A 21,250-nucleotide genomic window follows, 5' to 3' on the forward strand; every position below is an offset into this window, starting at 1 on the left:
AACAATTAAAGTTGGGGTACACTGTATTCTGCTGATAAATTGCCAGCTTGCACTCATACAATCAATCATGTTTTTGTTATATTTTTAAATCTATTTTAAATAATATGGCTTTGAAGTGCAAGTGATCCTGGGATGCACAGCATTCAAGATATGTCAAGGTAAGTGCACTTGAATAGGGTGCAAAAGATGTTGAAAATATTTTTAAGAAAAAAAATATAAGGTAAACTATACATAGCTGGGAAGTGATGAATTGTGAAATTTGCACCAAGTATGAGGTAGTACCATAATCCCCATCACTTGCTGGCTTATTTACCTTACTCCATCAGCCCCCTTCATGTAGCTACTAAGCTGTACATTTGGGGATTTTCACAAAGGACAGGATTTTGCTTTTCTTTCCTCAATATACGGGGGGGGGGGGCAGATTGTTTAATTTCATTTTCTATTTAAAATTTCATTTTTCAGAATGCACTTTTCAATTTTTCTATCTGCCAGCAAAATGACAGTGTTTAAAAAACAAAGATAACTAGACAGATGTTATGTGTAACAAGAAATGCTATGGCAAAGCCCATCCAGTTAGGCTAATGAAAGGGACACTGTCTCTTTAAGATCTTACTTGCAGGTTGAAGCATTGTTAAAAAGAAATGTATCTAATGACTTTCTGCATAGATTCTAACCCACAGATATTGTAGGGATTAAAATTATTTAATTACTGTACAATATCACAGAAGAAATGTGGCTTTGTTGTTAATATTGTTCAAAACCATGCACCAACATGCAAACCTTTACAATTTAAAAAATTTATTTATGAAAAAAATTGCTTTTGGAATCTTGAAAATGTTAACAGTTCTCTAGTACTACATCCATGCATTACATGCAATTTTGTCAGTGAAACACATTGTAACAAGCAGCTCTGGGTGTTTTGCATGAAGCAAGAAATGTGAACTTTTTATAGTGACTGTACATATATGGGTCAACCAGTGACCCTGCTAAATTGGTTTATTTGATGTAGGCCATGTATTGTCAGGAAGTCCCTCCCCTGTAGATGATAGAGGCGCAGAACCACATGGTGTGTAAGGATCGGTATCTGTGTCTGTTTCGCCCTCTGCTAAATAAATTTTTGATTTTGGCCAACTTCCACCCCCATTAAGACCAAAAGTCAAGTCATCCTTTGTTAGGGAGATGCTGAATCCACTGGGGGAACGCTCCAGCTCCTCATGGTTGACTGAAAGGAGAGAGATGGGAGTATCACTGTCTCTTGTGCTTCTCCTATGTCTCAGTGTTAATTTGTCAGAAAAAGGGCTTGTTAGCTCTCCTCCCTGATAGCTAGGGTATATGTTACCTTGTGTATCTGTCAGTGAACTTATCGGCAGAACTGTTGGTCTTTCAGTATATGATGGAGCAGGGGGTGGAGGAAATCTTGATAAATCAGCAGCTAAAGATGAAAACTTTGTACTTCCTGGACTCTTTCTGAAGAAACCAAAAGGAGCAACAGAAGAAACTTGGACTTGATAACAATTTTGAGGCATCATGTAAGTGCAGGAATCAGAATAGTTTGAAATGACTCTTTTAATCTCAGAGTATTTGTCTTCCACCTTGTCCTCAATAGGACTTTGCTGAACTGATGGCCCTGCCCCTCTCGTTGAATAGTACCCAGTTGATGCAGACTGCTGGGTATTCATATGATGAATGTGCATATCCACAAGGAAGTCAATCTTTTTTTCCATCCCTTCTACCTATGAAAGATCAGAGAAAATGTGATCAATTTAAGGAATCCTGGCACCTTTAGATAAAGTAGATGATGGACATCAGCATATGATGAACATTTTTGATATTTCTTCCTAGATTTTGATTTTCATTGAATCTATTTTCTAATTGATGGAAGCTTGCTCGATCTCTTTACCCAAGGCCATGTACAAATCAATGTTGCTGCTCACTATTTATGTACTGAACGATCAGCCAATAAAACTGCATCTATTCTCTCAACATCTCTCAATGTAGGCCCAGTTAGATGACTAAGCATCTGTTTGCTTCAAGCCTATGACATAATAAAATTATGCATAGGTTATTCAGTAAGGATCCTTATCATTAAACCAGAATTATGACAGACATTGTTTTATGAGTGTGCCTAACTTGCCAAAGGCAATTGTTATTATTAGTATCCTTCCAAAGTATGCAACAGCATTCTGTGAATCTCTATTCTATACTAAAAAAAGACAAAATATATAAACACTGCATTACAGAAATGTTTACTACTGTGCAAATGTAAAGGACCATTCTACCCATGTATTGTGATTAAACTGAAGGGTTGTTATCAACAGAAAAAGAGTTTCTGTTTGTTTTTAGTTAAGCAGTGGTGCTGTCATCTAAGACTATTTGCAGCTCTGAGGCATTCTGAGACACATGCAAGCTTGTCAGTGCCTTCCACGACACAGAATTGGATATGGCCAAAGTGAGATGCAGGTACAGTGAGAAATGAGGAGTAAAGGTAATAGTTGAGACATTTGGAATCCGGTTTCAGTCCCACTTCTTATTTCCAGTCATTTCTTACCATCCCCCACCCTCATATTTATGGGATCATATTTATGAAGAAGAAAACAATAAGGAACCCACAGATTTTATTTGTTGGCTATTCCAAAGCAGTGACACAAAAGATCATCCTGAGCTCAACTCTGGAAAAGGTTAAAAGGATATCCTGATGTTCAAAACTTTATTTGCCTCTTGCGCATCCCTGATTTTAATCGTTCTACCATTGGCGGCCGTGCTTTCAGCAGTCTAGATCCTAAGCTCTGAAATTCCCTCCCTAAACCTCTCTACCTCTTTCTCCTCCTTTATGAGGCTCCTTAAAACCACTTTGACCAAGTTGTCCTAATATCTCCATTGGTGATTCGGTGTCAAATTTTGTTTGAAAATGCTCCTGTGAAGCGCCTTGGTTCGTTTTACTATGTTAAAGGCGTTATATAAATGCAAGTTTTGTTGTTGTTGTACAGAAAGCACAATATGCAAAATTTAATCAGCGAGGAAAAATAATTCATGTCAGCTTCAAAGCACAAGTAAGTTTATTTGATAAAATTCAACCAAAAAAATTTGAAAATCTTTACACTTTTCCCATGAACCAATACATAAGTAATTAAAGTGTGACACAGACACACTTAGGGAGTTTAGAGCCAGTTCTAGGACAGGAGTGGCCTACACAGGATAGATGGGCTTCATCTAAACAAGGCTGAGGCCAATGTCCTCACTGGGAGAGTAACAAGTGTTGTGGAGGAGGGTTTAAACTAATATGGTAGGGAGGGGGAAAACAAGACAAGGAAGCAGAAAACAAAACAAAAAGGACAAGGGATAAAAGTTATAAAGAACTGTTCAGAAGGAAGAGGGATTAAAACAAGTAAGATTGCTAAACAAACAGGCAGGTTTGAGCTGTATGTATGTAAATCTACAAAGTACTGCAATTTAAATTGGGGAGCGAGAGACACTAATTGCTATGGGGTTTTGGTTTAATAGAGATGTGGCTTAGATTGGGGCAGGACTAGGAGCTGAATTTTCTGATTGCAAAACATTAACGAGAGACAGAGCAGAAGTAAAGGAACAAGGTGGGGGATGTTAATCAAAGATCCCATTATAGTAGTAGAACTTAGGAATGATGTAGGGGTGGGTGTAAAAGCTGAATCTATTTGACTAGAAGGAAGTATATTATGGACCACTAAACATTGGAAATAAGATAGAGGAAGAGATCTGTGGACAAATGCAGGAACAACAAGGCCATAATAATGGGTGACTTTATTTATCCAAAGATTGACTGAGGTAAAAGTAATGTAAATGGCAAAGAAGGAGAGGAGTTTTTAATAATATGTTCAGAACTGCTTTCTCGATCAGTGGGGTATAAATTCATTGGTATCCAGTTTTGGGTATGAAGGCGGCGATGCGGCCATAATGCACTCCCAAACCAGGAGGCCCAACAACGGCCTGAATTTGGGCCTCGGGCCTCACTAATATTAATCAGAGATACTGATGGACACATTTTTTTAAATGGGAGGAGTACTTGATAAAGCTGTTTAAAAAAAAGCACATGAGATCCTCAGTTTTATAAATAGGAGCATAGAGTACAAAAACAGACATGTAATTCCAAACCTTTACAAAAAATTGTTGGAGTACTGAGTCATAGTTTAGAAAGGATATCAAGAAGATGAAGTAAGTACAGAAGAGATTTACTAAGATGCTATAAGGGATGAGAGAGGCTTTAGTTGTGAGGAGAGACCAGAGAAATGGGCTCTTTTCATTATAACAGGGGCGGATAAGAGGAGAACTGACAGAAGTGTTCAAAATTATAAAGGGTTTTAATAAGGTAAATAGGCAAATGTATTTCCATTGATTGGTGACAATAACTGGACAGTATAAATTCAAGATCATCACCAAAAAGATGAAAGCAGAGGTTAGGATTTTTTTTATATACAGAAGATTGTTAGGATACAGAATACCCTACCAGAAACAGTGGTGGAAGCAGAACCAAAGTAACCTAAAGGGAAATGGATAATGTTTGAAAAATAACTATTTGAAAAGGTATGGAAAAGGACAGGAGAATGGAACTAAGTAGATAGCTCTTTCAGAGAGCCAACATAGGTACGATATGTCGAATGGCCTCTGTCTATGCTGTAAAATTCTATGATTCTACTTAGCTTCTCTCATTTACATAAAACTGGTGGTGTCCTCAAGATCCGCAAGAGCAGACAGCAAAGACATCTAGACTGGTAGAAGTATTTCAGCCTAAAAGATAATGACACAATGTCCTTCATCCTTTTCAAAACTATTCATAGCTGCGTTGGCATTGGGTAGTGTACTACGATTTGAAGCATTACCTGTCTTTCAACCTTGACAAATCTTCCCATCATACTTTGGTCTTCTGTCTCTGGATCAGAACCTTTGGCTACATCAGGATCAATTCTGATGGGTAATACATAGAGCAGAGCTCTGTTAACAGGGACTTCAAATGATTTAAGATACCAAAAGCAAACTTAATAATAATGATACACCATGACATTGTGATATTCAAAATATTTAACCATATTTCCTACTGCTCAATATAGCCCTCCTGTGACTTCGGTGTATAGTTTTTGCACAAAAAAGTTTTGCCAAATTTAAGAAATAGATATAATTTTTACACTCTTGCCATTTAAGGGTAGATTATACTGAATCTGTATGTGTGCAGTCCCAGGAAGGCATCAGGAAGAGAATAATGGGGCATTTCTTTCAAACCTGCCAAATAAATATTCAAATTAATCAGAATTACTCCCGTTTGGTTCTATTTACCACTGTATATCACTTCTAAAAGTAAAAATGGAAAGACTGTCTTGAAGTATGATGTGGAGATGCCGGTGATGGACTGGGGTTGACAATTGTAAACAATTTTACAACACCAAGTTATAGTCCAGCAATTTTATTTTAAATTGCTGGACGTAGATCTTGAAGTAGTTATTGAAATGTTAATTGATGGGAATAGGCAGCTTCTGTTATTACCTGTGCTCCGTGTAATTTATCCCAGTTTGGGAACCTATCCTTGGGATAAAAATCCACAACTCTGACACATTCTCACCGTAACTTTGGCAGGAGTGGAAGGGTCAGAAATTAGGCCAGGACCCAGATATGCCAGGCCTGGCCCATTGTGATGGTCTTTTGGGGTGGAGTTTCCAACCTCGCCAAACAAGGCCATTGGTGTAAAAAAAGATGGGACCAAGAGCACGGGGCTCCTCACTTCAGCAGTTGCTGCATTCCCAGTCTGCAAAGGCACTCGGTGTAGGGTCAGCAAAAGTTCGCCTGGTGAGATCAGGCATACCATGCCGACCACCGGCGGAAGTGGAGCCCACCTGGGGTCCAGGCTGGAATTGTGTGACCTGGACCTGCAAAGAAAACGACTACAAAAATATTTTCAATATTTAAAAGCAGTCGACTTACAAAGAGGGCCACCGTGCCTGCTTCGCTCAGCTTTTCCAGGAGTAGATGTGGCCTTGCAAGTGTAAACCACCAAAAAGGTACAGTTTTCTTTTTAAAAAAGCTTTCATCTGGAGCCAGGAGGAGCAGGAGTGCTCCTCCCGGCTCCACTCCACTCCTGAGGGCTGCTGCCTGGCCGACAATCGCCCCCCACCCATTCTCCTACCCCCCCCCTCCAGCACATACCTGTGCAAGTGAGCAATGTGATCCTACAGAACAGCAGAAATAGTATTTTTTTTTCTGTGATCTCTAGCCTGTGTAGTCGATGCAATCTAGAGGATTAATGAAGAATAATGTAAAAATATTGGGCTCGATATTGGGAAGGAGGTGGGTTGGCAGCGGGGGGGGGGTTGACTGGGCGCGTGGGTAACGGGCGGACTGCACACCCGCATCATAGGCTGTCAGCTGGAGGAGCCCTATATAAAGGGGCAGTCCTCCACTGACTGATGCTGCAGAAAATAGGCAAAATTACAGCATGGAGCATCCCAGGGGGAAGGCTGCTCCCAGGTTTAATGATGCCTCACTCCAGGTCTTACTGGATGGGGTGAGGAGGAGGAGGAGGAGGAGGAGGGAGATCTTCCACCCGGCGGACGGGAGGAAGTGGCCTGGCTCGAGGTGGCAGAGGAGGTCACCAGCACCACCAACATAGCGCGCACCTGCATACTGTGCAGGAGGCGCTTCAATGACCTAAGTAGGTCAGCCAAAGTGAGTACACTTACTCATTCCCCTACACTCCGTCTGCCACATCGCCGCCCCCACCCCACATCTCCTTCTGCACTGCCAACACTACTCTGTCACATCACCCCTCACACCCACTCAAAGCTCATCCTCATCTTACCTGCACTTACTCACCTCGCCACTACCACTCAACCCAATCCTCATACAATCTCATGGCTCTATCTCATACTCACCCTCTCGTGCATCTCTTTCACGGTCAGCCTCACCCAACCTGCCACTACCTGTGCTGCAGCCACAGGGCATGCATCACGTATGTGTAGTAGGAAGCGTAAGGCAAACGTGTCGTGAGCATGAAGGGGATGCACAAGGGTGTTTGAGGGTTTGTCATGGTTTTTAAACTTATATTTAATTTCTGATCAACTCACATTACATATTATATTGTCACCACTACTGCCACATTTTTGCAAATCTTGTCTGATTTGTGCAATAATGCCCTTTCCTGAGGATCACCATGAAGACCCACAACTGATGCCACCCATTGTGTCACTGCAGAGTGGGTGTAGGTGGATTTGCAGGGCTCTTTTGTGCAGACGACTGAGAGATGCCAGCGATGTCCCCGGTGGCACCCTGGAAGGATGCGGAGGAGAAGTTGTTGAGGGCAGTGGTGACTTTGACAGCGACAGGTAAGAAGATGGTGCTCGAGCCAGCCTCCGTGTGCACTGCTGCTCAGAGAGGTCCAGGAAGCTGAGCCTCGGTCTGTGGACCCTGTGGCGAGGGTAGTGCCCTCTGTGACACATCTCTCTCTGCAGTTACCCTCCCTCCTGCTGTGCAGGTGGATGTGTCACTGCACTGTGTTGTGGAGCTCCACGTGTCTGAGGTGGACGGCGTGGCCAGCGAGGCTGGTGATGCTGTTCGTCCTCCGAAGAGGTCATGACTGCAGCTATGGCGGCCCCCATCCGGAAGATGTATGTTTGAGGGGATCCGCAAGGTAGGTACATGTGTCTGGACACCCGGGTTGAGGTTGCAAGTTTGTGAATGTTATTGTTAGGAGGAGGGTGGTGGAGGCCAAACTTTGTCCAAAGTGACAGAGTGGCCTCCTGCAATGAGTGAGGGTCTCCCCCCCGCCACCTGTCAAATGGACCTTTGCAGCTGCCACAGGCTGGTGGCTGCAACAAGTCCATTTCAACTGGGAGTGTTTCCCCCAGTATGGGAAACAGTCTCAGTTTAGTTGAAAATCCCACCCCTCCTAAAATATCCTCCCAATCAGGTCTGCTAATGACTTGAACTACTGCCTTAAGTGGGATCCCGTCGGCTTCAATTGCCGGCGGGAGTCCCACATGCGGGGGCTGCACGCGCATGTCAGCGCGTCACTGGGGAACCCGGAAGTGGGCGGGTTGGAACCGGGGTCCGGACCCGCCCCGGGAATCCCCAATTTTCGGAGCCCCCCCCCACCCCGCCACGTACCCACCCACTCGGACGTCCAAAAATCGAGCCCATTATGTTACAAAGCTTGATGATTACTGTTTGTATAGTGCTATAATATTAGGCACTATAATATTATTGGAAGTCCCTACCTAACAGCACTGTGGGAGAATCTTCACCACACGGACTGCAGCGGTTCAAGAAGGCGGCTCACCACCACCTTCTCAAGGTCAATTAGGGAAGGGCAATAAATGCTGGCCTCGCCAGCGATGCCCACATTCCATGAATGAATAAAAAAAAATACAAACTTCAATATATACTTAATTTAATATATAAGTGCCTTACTTAGGTGACTGTTGTAAAGGGTATACAAAACCTCCTTTTGGGTTTGATTTTTTCTGTTTGGGAGTTGATGGAGGTGGAGGAGCAAGAATCATATCAATCCTGAAAGAAGCGAACAATGACAAATCATTAAAACTCATTTTGTAATTAGAATAATTCAGCACATTTAAACTACTATTAATTCCAAGTGCAACAAGTGAAATGACTCAATTAGCAAATCCTAGCAACTCATTTAAAAGCAGTTCCAAAGTCCATTCCCAAAAGGATTATGTTTGTACCGTTAATGTTGTATCATACCAAGTAGAAAATAAGGAAAACCTTTCTAACTCTCCCTGCTCCCCTCCCAAAAAAATTGAATTTAAAATTATAATCCGACATTGCCATTAAACCTTTTAAAGATGTATCTTTGACATTATCAGCACAGTTGTGAGTATTAGATTAATATAAAGATGCAATGTGACATCTAGCAGAATCAACATTAATGGCCTAGAATTTGCTGGAGCGGGGCATCTCGCGGCATGCCCTGTTAGTTAGATTTTTTCCTCAGCCTTCAGCTCTAAAAACGTTTGTGCCACAAATTGCTGGAAGTGCACGCTGATAACTGGGTGGCAAGGTTAATGGGGCATCTGGGATCTTGATGAACAACGGGACCAACAGTCTATCTTCTTAACCAATGATATTTAAGGGTAAAGAAAGAAGTAGAGCGAATGATGAAGAAGGAAGTAGTGTTATTTTTCTAGAGTGAGCAAGCTGTCTCTCTCTCTTTGTTTTGAAGTAATAGATGTCTTTCCGTTGGTTCACTTCAGTTGTCTTTGTTCTGTAAGAGCCCTTACCTAATAGATGCAGAAAGGTGCTTCAAAAATACAGCATATTAGGACAAGGCATAAAACACTGAGTTAGCTTGTGAGGCTGTACTGGCCAATTGCAGACAGAGAAAAGTATCACTTAACTTTATATGTGCCCGAGTTCAGAGAAAAGTGAGAGTGAAGCCAGCTCAGGTATTGTCACTTGTGTGTAAGATGGGTTCAGTCGGAGCTGAAGATCCAAGTGAAACGGATAGCCCGGCTGCCAAAAGGGGTTTCATTGACTCAACACTCCAGAAGTTAATGCCTGTGCCTCAGGGAAGGAAGGAGATGGACTCAACCACGCAGCTCATGAGGACGAGGTCGTGTAAGCTCTGAACATCTTTAATCACACGTAGACTTCAGCTATTTGATAGACTAGCTATTCAAAGCTGTTAACTTGTCAGCTATTTAAGGAATTACTCAAAGTAATCTCACCAATTTATAACCTCTGACTCGAGTCACTGCTATAGTTAATGCTCAGCATCCTATAGTGTTGACATCGTGGTACACTGAATTGCCTATGTAACCTTTGAAATGATTTGTTGCTCAACTGCTAGGTAACTCTAATTACATTAATGCTTGTCTATTCAGCTTTCATGTACCCAACTTTAACTTTAAGTTGTGATTTGCAAGCAATACATGACTTGTGGTCTGGCTTCTTCCTTGATGATTTGACAAAAAAGAGTCAATTTACTCATTCAGCAGCTTGAGCGCAACCTAATCGAGGGTTAGTAAACCAAATTAATTTTGATCCAAACTGCTTAGTATAAGACGGTTCAGTGAGCCGAATCAGGCGTCATTCATCCCTAGACTTATGTTGGGAGGTAAAACCCCAGATGGTTCCTTAGCAAGGATTCATCTGGTTCCTCAGCATATATTTGTCAGGATACTGAAACCCAGCATTCTTACACCATCTATAACAAAGCAGTCGCTTGCTCAGCACCCCACCACCAGACTCCATATCCACCCCATCCATCACTGCGGCTGCAGTATTTACAATCTACAAGATGCATTAGAGCAACTCACCAGGGTCATTCTGGCAGCGACTATTTTTAAAAATTCGTTCATGGGATGTGGCGTCGCTGGCGAGGCCAGCATTTATTGCCCATCCCTAATTGCCCTTGAGAAGGTGGTGGTGAGCTGCCTTCTTGAACCGCTGCAGTCCATGTGGTGAAGGTTCTCCCACAGTGCTGTTAGGAAGGGAGTTCCAAGATTTTGACCCAGCGACAATGAAGGAACATCGATATATTTCCAAGTCGGGATGGTGTGTGACTTGGAGGGGAACTGGGAAGGACAAAAGCAGCAATATCAGGGGAACACTATTACCTATAAGTTCCCCATCAAGTCACACACCATTTTACATGGAATTACATAGAACGTACAGCACAGAAACAGGTCATTTGGCAGAACTGATCCATGCCGGTGTTTATGCTCCACACGAGCCTTCTCTCTCCCCATCTTGACTAGGATGTATATCGCTGTTCCTTCACATTTTGGGTCAAAATCTTGAAATTCTCCACACAAAACCATTCTGGGAATACCATCAGCACAAAGACTGCAGCGATTCTGTGACAGACTACCACCTCCTTCTCAGGTCAACTAAGGATGGGCGCTAAATGTGGTCTTTCCAGCGTCACCCATATCCCGTGAATAAAAAATTTAAAAACTTTATAAATGATTGAATTCAGACATTTAAAGATGTGCCCATTCTCACTTTCATATGTTTTGTTTTTCACCATTTACCTTGACTGGAGATATTTTATTCTTGAAAGCATATCCAAATGTCCTGCTGAGTACTGTTCAATAACGTCCTTCACATCATAAGGTCGTAAAGTCTCCTTGAATTTTTTCTTGTTGAGGAAAAATTTCATGATACTGAAGGGATAAAGGAGATGGTTTTTATTTCTCTTTCACTGATTCAAATCCCAACTGTAAAACAATCAGAGGTATCCAGCAGTCACTTATGTTAGAAAAGTGTTTATTCTTCATAGGATGTTACAGGAAGAGAATATATTTATTCTGTGCACGTTCTGGAACAAACTTTCAATCATCTTGTAATATTCAATTTTGAGAATTAAAATGTGCAACTCCTGAGCGTTGTGACCGAGACATCATCAATCTTATCCAGCATGTTTATTGTCATTTGGTTGAGTAAAGTGGTCCAGAACTTGACAGACTTGAGAACCTAGACAAACTGAATACTCATTTGCCATTTCAACTCTAATAGTACGAAATAGTAAAGGACTACATCAGAAAATATCAATTGATAATTAATTATTTTACTAAATCTGACTGGGATATATCGAAATAGCATCAATAGTTTGATAGGCAATCATTTGCTTACCTCTAACCTTGCTCTCCAGTGCAACCTTTCCTGCCTTTATTTTATCAATATACTCCTATGGTTAGTGTCCTTTTTTAAAAATTCGTTCATGGGATGTGGGCGTCACTGGCGAGGCCAGCATTTATTGCCCATCCCTAATTGCCCTTGAGAAGGTGGTGGTGAGCCGCCTTCTTGAACCGCTGCAGTCCGTGTGGTGAAGGTTCTCCCACAGTGCTGTTAGGTAGGGAGTTCCAGGATTTTGACCCAGCGACAATGAAGGAACGGCGATATATTTCCAAGTCGGGATGGTGAGTGACTTGGAGGGGAACGTGCATGTGGTGTTGTTCCCATGTACCTACTGCTCTTGTCCTTCTAGGTGGTAGAGGTCGCGGGTTTGGGAGGTGCTGTCGAAGAAGCCTTGGCGAGTTGTTGCAGTGCATCCTGTGGATGGTACACACTGCAGCCACTGTGCGCCGGTGGTGAAGGGAGTAAATGTTTAGGAGGGTGAATGGGATGCCAATTAAGCAGGCTGCTTTGTCTTGGATGGCGTCGAGCTTCTTGAGTGTTGTTGGAGCTGCACTCATCCAGGCAAGTGGAGAGTATTCCATCACACTCCTGACTTGTGCCTTGTAGATGGTGGAAAGGCTTTGGGGGTCAGGAGATGAGTCACTCGCCGCAGAATACCAAGCCTCTGACCTGCTCTCGTAGCCACAGTATTTATAATGGCTGGTCCAGTTAAGTTTCTGGTCAATGGTGACCCCCAGGATGTTGTTGGTAGGGGATTCGGCGATGGTAATGCCGTTGAATGTCAAGGGGAGGTGGTTAGACTCTCTCTTGTTGGAGATAGTCATTGCCTGGCACTTGTCTGGCGCGAATGTTACTTGCCACTTATCAGCCCAAGCCTGGATGTTGTCCAGGTCTTGCTGCATGTGGGCTCAGACTGCTTCATTATCTGAGGGGTTGCGAATGGAACTGAACACTGTGCAATCATCAGCGAACATCCCCATTTCTGACCTTATGATGGAGGGAAGGTCATTGATGAAGCAGCTGAAGATGGTTGGGCCTAGGACACTGCCTTGAGGAACTCCTGCAGCAATGTCCTGGGGCTGAGATGATTGGCCACCAACAACCACTACCATCTTCCTTTGTCCTTTCTTAATTCTCCTCTCTTCCTTCTCCTAAACTCCAAGTTCACCTTTCTACTTTCTCTCCTTCTCTCTGCATCCTCACTGTGTTCAAATCAAGACTCCTCACACCATCTTCTGCTCTAACTCATTTGTTCCCAAGACCTCGAAAACAGTAGAACTCCTTACCTCCATTCCTCCTAAAATTTAAGTTCTTAAAACTCAGGATTGGTGTTACCTAATTACTAATTTTTGATTTGTCTGGTCTTCTCTTCTATTCTTTTCAAAATTGCTGGTGTCTTGTATTTTAGTCTTGGCCCTTTACCTAGGTCTCTCAATAAAAAAAGTTTCAAAGCATAATTTTTCCTGTAATTACTGTACTGATTTCATCCGAATTGTAAGAATGTTTGGCCTTTACTCTAAAGTTAATATAAAATACAATGAATCCCGCTGCTCTTACTCTTGCAGGATAAAGAAAGCTCTTTCTAAACCACAGAAAGCGTACTCATACACGTGCCAAAAAAGGAAAGCTCCTGGAGTCAGATTTTATTCAAGGAATGAAGCAACACAATTATACCATTGTTTAGATGAAATGCACTATGTAATTCAAGAAGTAATTGAGCAAAAAGCAATTTGGGTTTTTTTTCTATATAAAAGTTGTTCTTTGTAAAATGGTAATGTCTTGTCTTTCATTTCTTACCTTTGAAAGTAAAGATAATATCTGCTCTTGAGCATTTGACTTTTAACATGTTCAGATGTGGCTGCATACTTTGCTTTCCCTTCATTTTGTCAGTAATATAATGTGAAAGCCAGATGGTGTTGCACACTAAGTACATCCAGATGAAGGTCACAAGTAAACAGATCACACACGTTAATCCTCCATGAACAAGAATCCACAGTGGTATCATTCTTTGAGATTGGCAAGACTAGCTTTGAGAGTGCCAGCTGCACTACGAAGATTAAGCAAGTCCAAGAGACAGCACCATCCCGTACTATAACTTATTCTTTCATAGAACCTCAAAACTATAAAGCTTCTCACCTGTCTCAGTTTCTCCAACAATCTGCAATCTTTTAAAACTCAAGTGGAGCATTGCCTAACTCCTGCTTTTTGATTTGCCATATCGTCTCTCGTACTATTTTGAATTTTGCTGGTATCTTGCACCCTGGGTCTTGATGCTTCACCTAGGTTTCTCATTTTTTTTTAAAAAAGGAAATAACCAAGTAACTTCAGTGATCCCACACTCCCAGTGTTGACCTATACTTGAAGCACAGGCACAACATTGTAACCTTAGTTCTCTATACTGTGACCTCTTCAAGCACAGCTCAATGCTGGAAGTGTGGGAACTGTGAATTCACCCTATCAACATAATTCTCAGCCACACTTATCAGGATACTATTCATTCTGGTTTGAGATAATAGGAATTGAATCTAGTCACTCACTGTTGCACTTACTGCTAGTTGGAGTCTGTTACTGGGTTGGGATGCTATTACTGATAATTACCAGGTTTTTTGTTATTTGCTCTTGGGATGTGGGCAAAAGTGGGAAGGCAGTACCTACTGCCCATCCCTAGTTGCCCCCATGGGCATTAAGAGTCAATCACATAGCTTGGGACTGGAATTACATGTAAGCCAGACGAGGTAGGGGTGACCGGTTCTTTCCCTAAAGGACATTGGTGAGGTAATTGGGTTTTTATGACAGCTTTCATTCTTAATTTATCTGTGCTTTATTGAATTCAATTTTACTATTCACTATAGAAGGGATTTGAACTCATAACCTCTAGGTTGTTCGTCCAGTACCATAACGACTAGGCTACTGACCTTGATGCAGGCACCGTGGTTTCCCTTAGCACAGAAAATTCACACTAAGCATTACCCCAGTCTAGTGCTGACACAATCCATAGGTAGTCAAATGACAGGAGTGAGAGATCAGGAGTGAGAGGGAACGAGAAAACTTTGACCTCCGTTTTCTAGCTCAGCTCATCTCTGTCTGGGTTGTCTGGAGAAGGGAGGGAGAGAGGAAAGGGAGAAGGACTGATGTTGCCTGAAAAATCCATTGCAGCTTAAACCACTGGGAATTGCACACTAGTGTCAACCCACACAGGTATGATTCATAGGTTAAAATGTTTAAGAGATTAATGGGTTTTGATATTGATGAGTTGGTGCTGTGCAGGAGCCTCTGCTGCTTCAATTACAATAAAAACAAGCTGAAGTAGTAATGTAAGGTAAAGATTGTGAGACACACCTTCAGATTATTTTGGATGCAAATCCCCTTAAATAGCAGATCTCGAATTCAAAGAGACACCCGAATACAACAAGATATCTCAGAGGAAGGACAAACATGAATCCCTGACAGACTCGACTGCGTCTCTAGGGAAGTGGTTAACTGTAGCACTGAATGATTCTGTACTTCCTGTGTGATTGTGTGAAGACTCTAATTTTTTGCACTTCTCATTAGTCATTGCATAAAATAATTCTCTTTATAATGACAAAAATTTTAATAAGAAGAAAAATAATACAAAAAATAAACATAACAAATCAGGAGTTAAAAGTGGAAATTTTTAATCTTGCGTAAAATGACGGTAAATAACTCTGGTATTTTACATTATTCTATATTTACATGTGAACTTGGCAGTGTTGGAGGAAAGGGGCTGTGGCACACAAAAGGTGGGGGGGCGTGTACTACCGAAGGCTGTCTTGAATTAGAGACCAGGTGGGTAGCACTGGAGCCTTATTACAGTATAAATAAAATGCTACGTTTTGACAGATGAGTTACAACTTTCATTGACTGTGAATAACATAGCTCATGCATGATTTTATTTACTATTCATGATACAATTTTATGCCTCCTGGACAGAAGTATGGGATCTGTATTTTTACCCTTGCTGACATGTTTAAGCACTGTTCTTAGGCCTTTTATCAACTCAATTTGTGAGAAGTGATGGGAAAAAAAGTGCTGTTGCAAAATAAGTGAGAGTCTACATCAGTATAGCAACACAGTTTATCCAGACCTGATGTGAGAAGATATGTAAAGGGGCAGCTTTGTCCTATTGCCTGCCAATGTGAAACAGCTGCTAGACTGCCACAATTTCAACCTAGAACATTCTTAGCCATGCAGGGTAGTTTAGTAGCAAGAAGACCACTCTCATTGGATTACCACCACGGGGATGGAGGGAAGTACAATTCCGCTGCAGCCGTTAAAAATTAAAGGGCAGCATCACTTTTCGGAAAGATAGCAGAAATAGCAGCAGCCACAGGGGTGTCAGCAGCTGGAAGGGTCCCCAGATTTTCCAATATGTCCTAGGAGCTGCTGCTGGAAGAATTGAGAGTCAGGCTGGACCATGTGATGGGCACTGAAGACAGGAGGCCCCATTATGAGAGTGGTGCAAATGGTGTTTGGAGGGAGGTGGCAGAAGGAGTCAATGCAATTTCCACCATCCCAACAACTGCCATTCAATGGAGGAAGAGGTTCAATGACCTCACAAGCGTGGCCAGGGTAAGTCAAGACTCTCATGCCAATACACATCCTCTACCACTCATAAAGCTTCACTCACCTCCATACCTGTCATACTTTATCTCTCTCAGCACCTGGGTGTCAGGGCAACTCACTTCTGCAAAGGGCAAACTCTCCAAACACTCAAGCACTTCTTTACTCAAAAATGACTCTCTCAACCCACTTTGCTTGTCACATGGGCTTCTGCTAGTCCTCAAGGACACTTCTTTTAAAGGGACAATGTATCATCACCTCTCATCATTGTGGAATGCATGCCCACATATGGGGCATGTCTTCGTGACACTCACAGGCCTGTAATGTATTGTCTCCCTCCGAAGGAAAACATGTTGTACAATCAGCACCACAGACGGACAACAGAGGGGGGGAAACCACCATCACTGCAAACCCTGAGTCTGCAGGAAGAGGAAGCATTCAACTTAATAGGCTGGTGTACAGGAGAACCTGTAGGAGAGCTGGCAAGTGAAGGCTGGTAAAGGCTGGGCATGGCTCAGCATAGATAGTGTCAGTTTACGTGCTTTCTCAGAGTATTGCAATGCCCACTATTTCTTTAAGGGCAAATGTGACAGTGTGCACAGCTAAACAAGCTCTTCTTTTTTCATACCATAGTAGGTGCATAGGAGGAAGAGGCCAGTTACTCCAATAACTGCCTGCACAAGCACTAGAATAGAGATACCTAATCACAAAGAATTAGACAGTCAGAAGGGATGTTCCAGATGAGAAACTGAACTCTGAGAATGAGACCTGGGAGTGGAACAGAGGGAGTGTGCCATTCTCTATGGAGGAGGGAAAAATGACTGCCTTCGACTGAGGAGCCTAGAAACCTAGATCTCAAAAGAACAAATGATTTGGAAGCATTGATCTTGTGGCTACAGTGGAGACAGTTTCCATGCATATGGTTGAGATGATGGATAAATGAGAGAAGAGCACTATCCGCATCTGAAACACGATGCAGGAAACTTCTCATGACCTGCAGACTACCCTGGAGACTGTGACAACTCTGGAAATTGCTGCTGCATAAAGATGCCAGGAAGAGCTTCTAAGGATGTTGGCTTCCGAAGTGGCAGCTAACAGTGCTGCAATAGATGCTTTGAACAGGACACATTCACTAGCAACTCAGAAACTGTGTCCAACTGTAAGGAATGGTGCAGATGCTGCTACCTCTCTGGAGAATGGCCATGAACTCTCTTCCTTAACACCCCATCAATGTCTTCACACGAGGGAGCTTCAGACATCAGGCTAGCATCCTTTATCACTGCAAGCATTAGGCTATCGGAAGGTGGTCACTCTGGGACAGCAAATACCCTGAGACAAGAGTCACTTCATAGAATAGTACTTCAAGAAGTAGAGTAAGTTAGCTGGCACAAAGAGTAGTTACAGTGTTAAGATATATTTGTAGAAAGGGAGAATTGATTTTGTTGGCACTCCATGATGAATGTAGGTGTTTAAAGTAAAGATAACTTTATCACATTGAGTTGTGAGTTCATTTCTTTGTATGCTTTCAACTTTTGGGAGTGGATAATGGCAGGGGAATGGAGACTTCAGTCTTATGAAGGAACTTGGCAGAAGTCTTGGAAAGTGAAGAACTTAGTGAGGGTGCAAGAAGAGGGAGGAACAGACAGCTATGAAGTGACTTTATTTCATGAGTCAGTTTTTATTATTGAAAGTTCTGGTCTATCAGTTATGCTGATCTTGCTCTGGCTGTTAACTCTCTTGTTCCACTTCCTTTCTTTCTTGTGCACCCCTCTTCTGCTGTGGGGATGCCTTCATGGGCTGTAGACCCTGATTACAGAGTGTTTACAGGTAGGGAAGAGATCATTTCAGTGATGCCTGATCCTAAGAGCCTCCAAACACACCTTTTCCATTTGTTTATCCTCTTCCTCTTCATAACATCAAATTAAATGTGTTCATATTGAGAAATCAATGTCTACGGTGCAAAGCAGTACTCCTAGCGTGGCTGTGTAAAAGTAGCAGCTAAAGTCCTGATTCCATCCCCAAAGTACTAAAAGATCGCTATAGAGGCAAAGAAACACAATTCTGTCTTGTCCATCCTTGGCTTACTCACAATATCACTTACACATTCCCAACTCCTTGCCTTTGGCCTTCCACTTGTAACGATACCTCCACCACTATTTGCCTGATTAATCATTCCTTTGCTTCTTCCTTAGATGCCTTTGTCCCCACAAAATCAATTACTCTGTTCCATCCCTGTTGTTCCCCCTGGTATAGCCCCAATCTTTGTTCCCCATGCCAAGTATTTAGCAAGCAACTAGTCATCAATTGCCCGATATGCTTGTCCGTGTCAAGCACAGCCAGGCTCTGACCTCTTTGGCCAAAACTGCCTATTACTCCAGGATCATCCTGAAGGCAAGGACAACCCCAAAATCTTTTTTCCATGGCCAACTGGTTCTTTAAACCATCCAACAACAACTTGCTTTTATATAGTACCTTTAATGTAGAGAATCATCCCATGGCGCTTCACAGAAGCGTAATCAGACAAAAATTGACAATCAGCCAAAGAGGCAGCTTGGTCAAAGTAATAGGTTTTAAGGAGGGCCTGTAAGAAGGAGAGAGAGATCGAGATGTTTAGGGAGGGAATTCCAGAACTCAGGGCCTGGACAGTGGAAGGTACGGCTGCCAATGGTGGGAGAAAGGAAGTGAGGAATGGAGTCCAGAGTTGGAGGAACGCAGAGCTCTAGGAGGGCTGTAGGGCAGGAGGAGGTTACAGAGATAGGGAGGAGTGAGGCCATAAAGAGATTTGAACACAAGGATGAGCAGTTTAAATTGGACGCATTGGGGTGCCAGGAGCCAATGTAGGTCAGGAAGACAGGGGTGGTGGGTGAGTGGGAGGATGCAAAATAGAATACAGGCAGTAGAGTTTTGGATGAGCTGAAGTTTATGAAGTGTGGAGGATGGGAAGCCGGTCAGGAGAGCATTGGAAGAGTCAAGAGGGAAGTAAGGGTGGAAATTGCAGAGGTACTAGCCATAATCTTCCAAACATCCAGTGGGCTGTAGACCCTGATTACTGAGTGTTTACAGGTGCCCGACGACTGGAGAATTACAAATGTTATTCAAAAAAGGGTGTGAGGATAAACCCAGCAACTACAGGCCAGTCAGTTTAACCTCAGTGGTGGGGAAACTTTTAGAAACGATAATCCGGGACAGAATTAACAACCATTTGGACGAGCATGAATTGATTAGGGAAAGCCAGCAGGGATTTGTTAAAGGCAAATCCTTTTTAACTAACCCGATAGAGTTTTTTTGATGAGGTAACAGAGAGGATAGATGAAGGTAATGGTGTACATGGACTTTCAAAAGACATTCGATAAAGCGCCACACGGTAGGCTTATCATCAAGATTGCGGTCCTTGGAATAAAGGGGGCAGTAGCAGCATGGATACAAAATTGGCTAAGGGACAGGAAGCAGAGAGTAGTGGTGAACGGTTGTTTTTTGGACTGGAGGGAGGTGTACAGTGGTGTTCCCCAGGGGTCAGTGCTGGGACCACTGCTTTTCTTGATATGTATTAATGACTTGAACTTGGGTATACAGGGCACAGTTCCAAAATTTGCAGATGTCACAAAACTTGGAAGGGTAGTAAACAGTGAGGAGGATAGTGATATACATCAAGAGGATATAAACAGGCTGGTGGCATGGGCGGACACGTGGCAGATGAAATTTAATGCAGAAAAATGCAAAGTGATACATTTCAGTAGGAAGAACAAGGAGAGGCAATATAAACTAGAGGGCACAACTCTAAAAAGGGTACAGGAACAGAGAGATCTGTGCACAAATCGTTGAAGGTGGCAGGGCAGGTTGAGAAAGCGGTTAAAAAAGCATATGGGATCTTGGGCTTTATAAACAGAGGCATAGAGTACAAAAGTATGGAAGTCATGAGGAACCTTTATAAAACACCAGTTTGGCCACAACTGGAGTATTGTGTCCAGTTCTGGGCACCACACTTTAGGACAGATGTGAAGACCTTAGAGAGGGTGTAGAAGAGATTTACTAGAATCATTCCAGGGATGAGGGACTTTAGTTACGTGGATAGACTGGAGAAGCTGGGGTTGTTCTCCTTGGAACAGAGAAGGTTGCGAGGAGATTTGGTAGAGGTATTCAAAATCATGAAGGGTCTAGACAGAGTAGATAGAGAAAAACTGTTCCCATTGGCAGAAGGGTCAAGAACCAGAGGACATAGATTTAAGGTGATTGGCAAATGAACCAAAGGTGACATGAGGAAAAACTTTTTTACACTGCTAGTGGTTAGGATCTGGAATGCACTGCCCGAGGGGATGGTGGAGGCAGATTCAATTATGGCCTTCAAAAGGGAACTGGATGACTACTTGAAAGGAAAAAAATTGCAGGGCTATGGGGATAGGGCGGGGGAGTGGGACTAGCTGGATTGCTCTTGCATAGAGCCGGCGCGGACTCAATGGGCCAAATGGCCTCCTTCCGTGCTCTAACCTTTTTGTGATTCTATGATTCTGGAGGTAACAAAGGCCTGGATGAGGGTTTCGGCAGCAGATAGACTGAGGCAGGGGCAGTAAGCGGCAAGTGTTACGGAGGTGGAAGCAGGCCGTCCAAGTGAGGGAGAGGATAGGGGGTCAGAAGCTCAGCTCTGGTTCAAATAAAATGCAGAGGTTGTGAACACTTGGCTTCAACCTAAGACAGTGACTGGGGAGGGAGATGGAATCGATAGTGAGAGTACAACGTTTGTGGCGAGGGCCGAAGGTAATGGCTTCAGTCTTCCCAATGTTTAACTAAAGGAAATTGCCGCTCATTCAGAACTGGATGTCGGACAAGCAGGCTGACAACACAGAGACAACAGAGGGGTTGAGTGAGTTGGTGGAGAGGTGGAGGCTGGTGTTGTCAGTGTACATGTGGAAGCTGACGCCATGATGCCGTGTATTTCGATTGGCTATCGCACATATTGCGCTTTCACTAAATTTTACTCCCAAGGATTTGAATGGAGAGGTGAGGGGGTAGAACAAGGTGATGTGCTTGAAGGAGGAGAAGGTGCCAGCAACAA

General features: G+C 42.9%; 1 protein-coding gene across 1 annotated transcript in view; it reads right to left on the bottom strand.

Moving 5' to 3' along the window:
• Positions 1–823: 823 nt before the first annotated feature.
• The window catches only part of kcnq3 (potassium voltage-gated channel, KQT-like subfamily, member 3), a 398,610-nt gene continuing 378,183 nt past the window's right edge, over positions 824–21,250 (bottom strand). Inside the window, exons 12-15 of the mRNA XM_067979766.1 lie at positions 11,013–11,144; positions 8,428–8,526; positions 4,854–4,938; positions 824–1,733 (exon numbers count right to left, since the gene is read on the bottom strand). Of these exons, the coding sequence (XP_067835867.1) occupies positions 987–1,733; positions 4,854–4,938; positions 8,428–8,526; positions 11,013–11,144 (1,063 nt within the window). The 3' untranslated portion in view covers positions 824–986. The remainder of the gene's footprint in view (positions 1,734–4,853; positions 4,939–8,427; positions 8,527–11,012; positions 11,145–21,250) is intronic.

This window comes from Heptranchias perlo, chromosome 3 (assembly GCF_035084215.1).
Source record: "Heptranchias perlo isolate sHepPer1 chromosome 3, sHepPer1.hap1, whole genome shotgun sequence".
NCBI classification, from domain to species: domain Eukaryota; kingdom Metazoa; phylum Chordata; class Chondrichthyes; order Hexanchiformes; family Hexanchidae; genus Heptranchias; species Heptranchias perlo.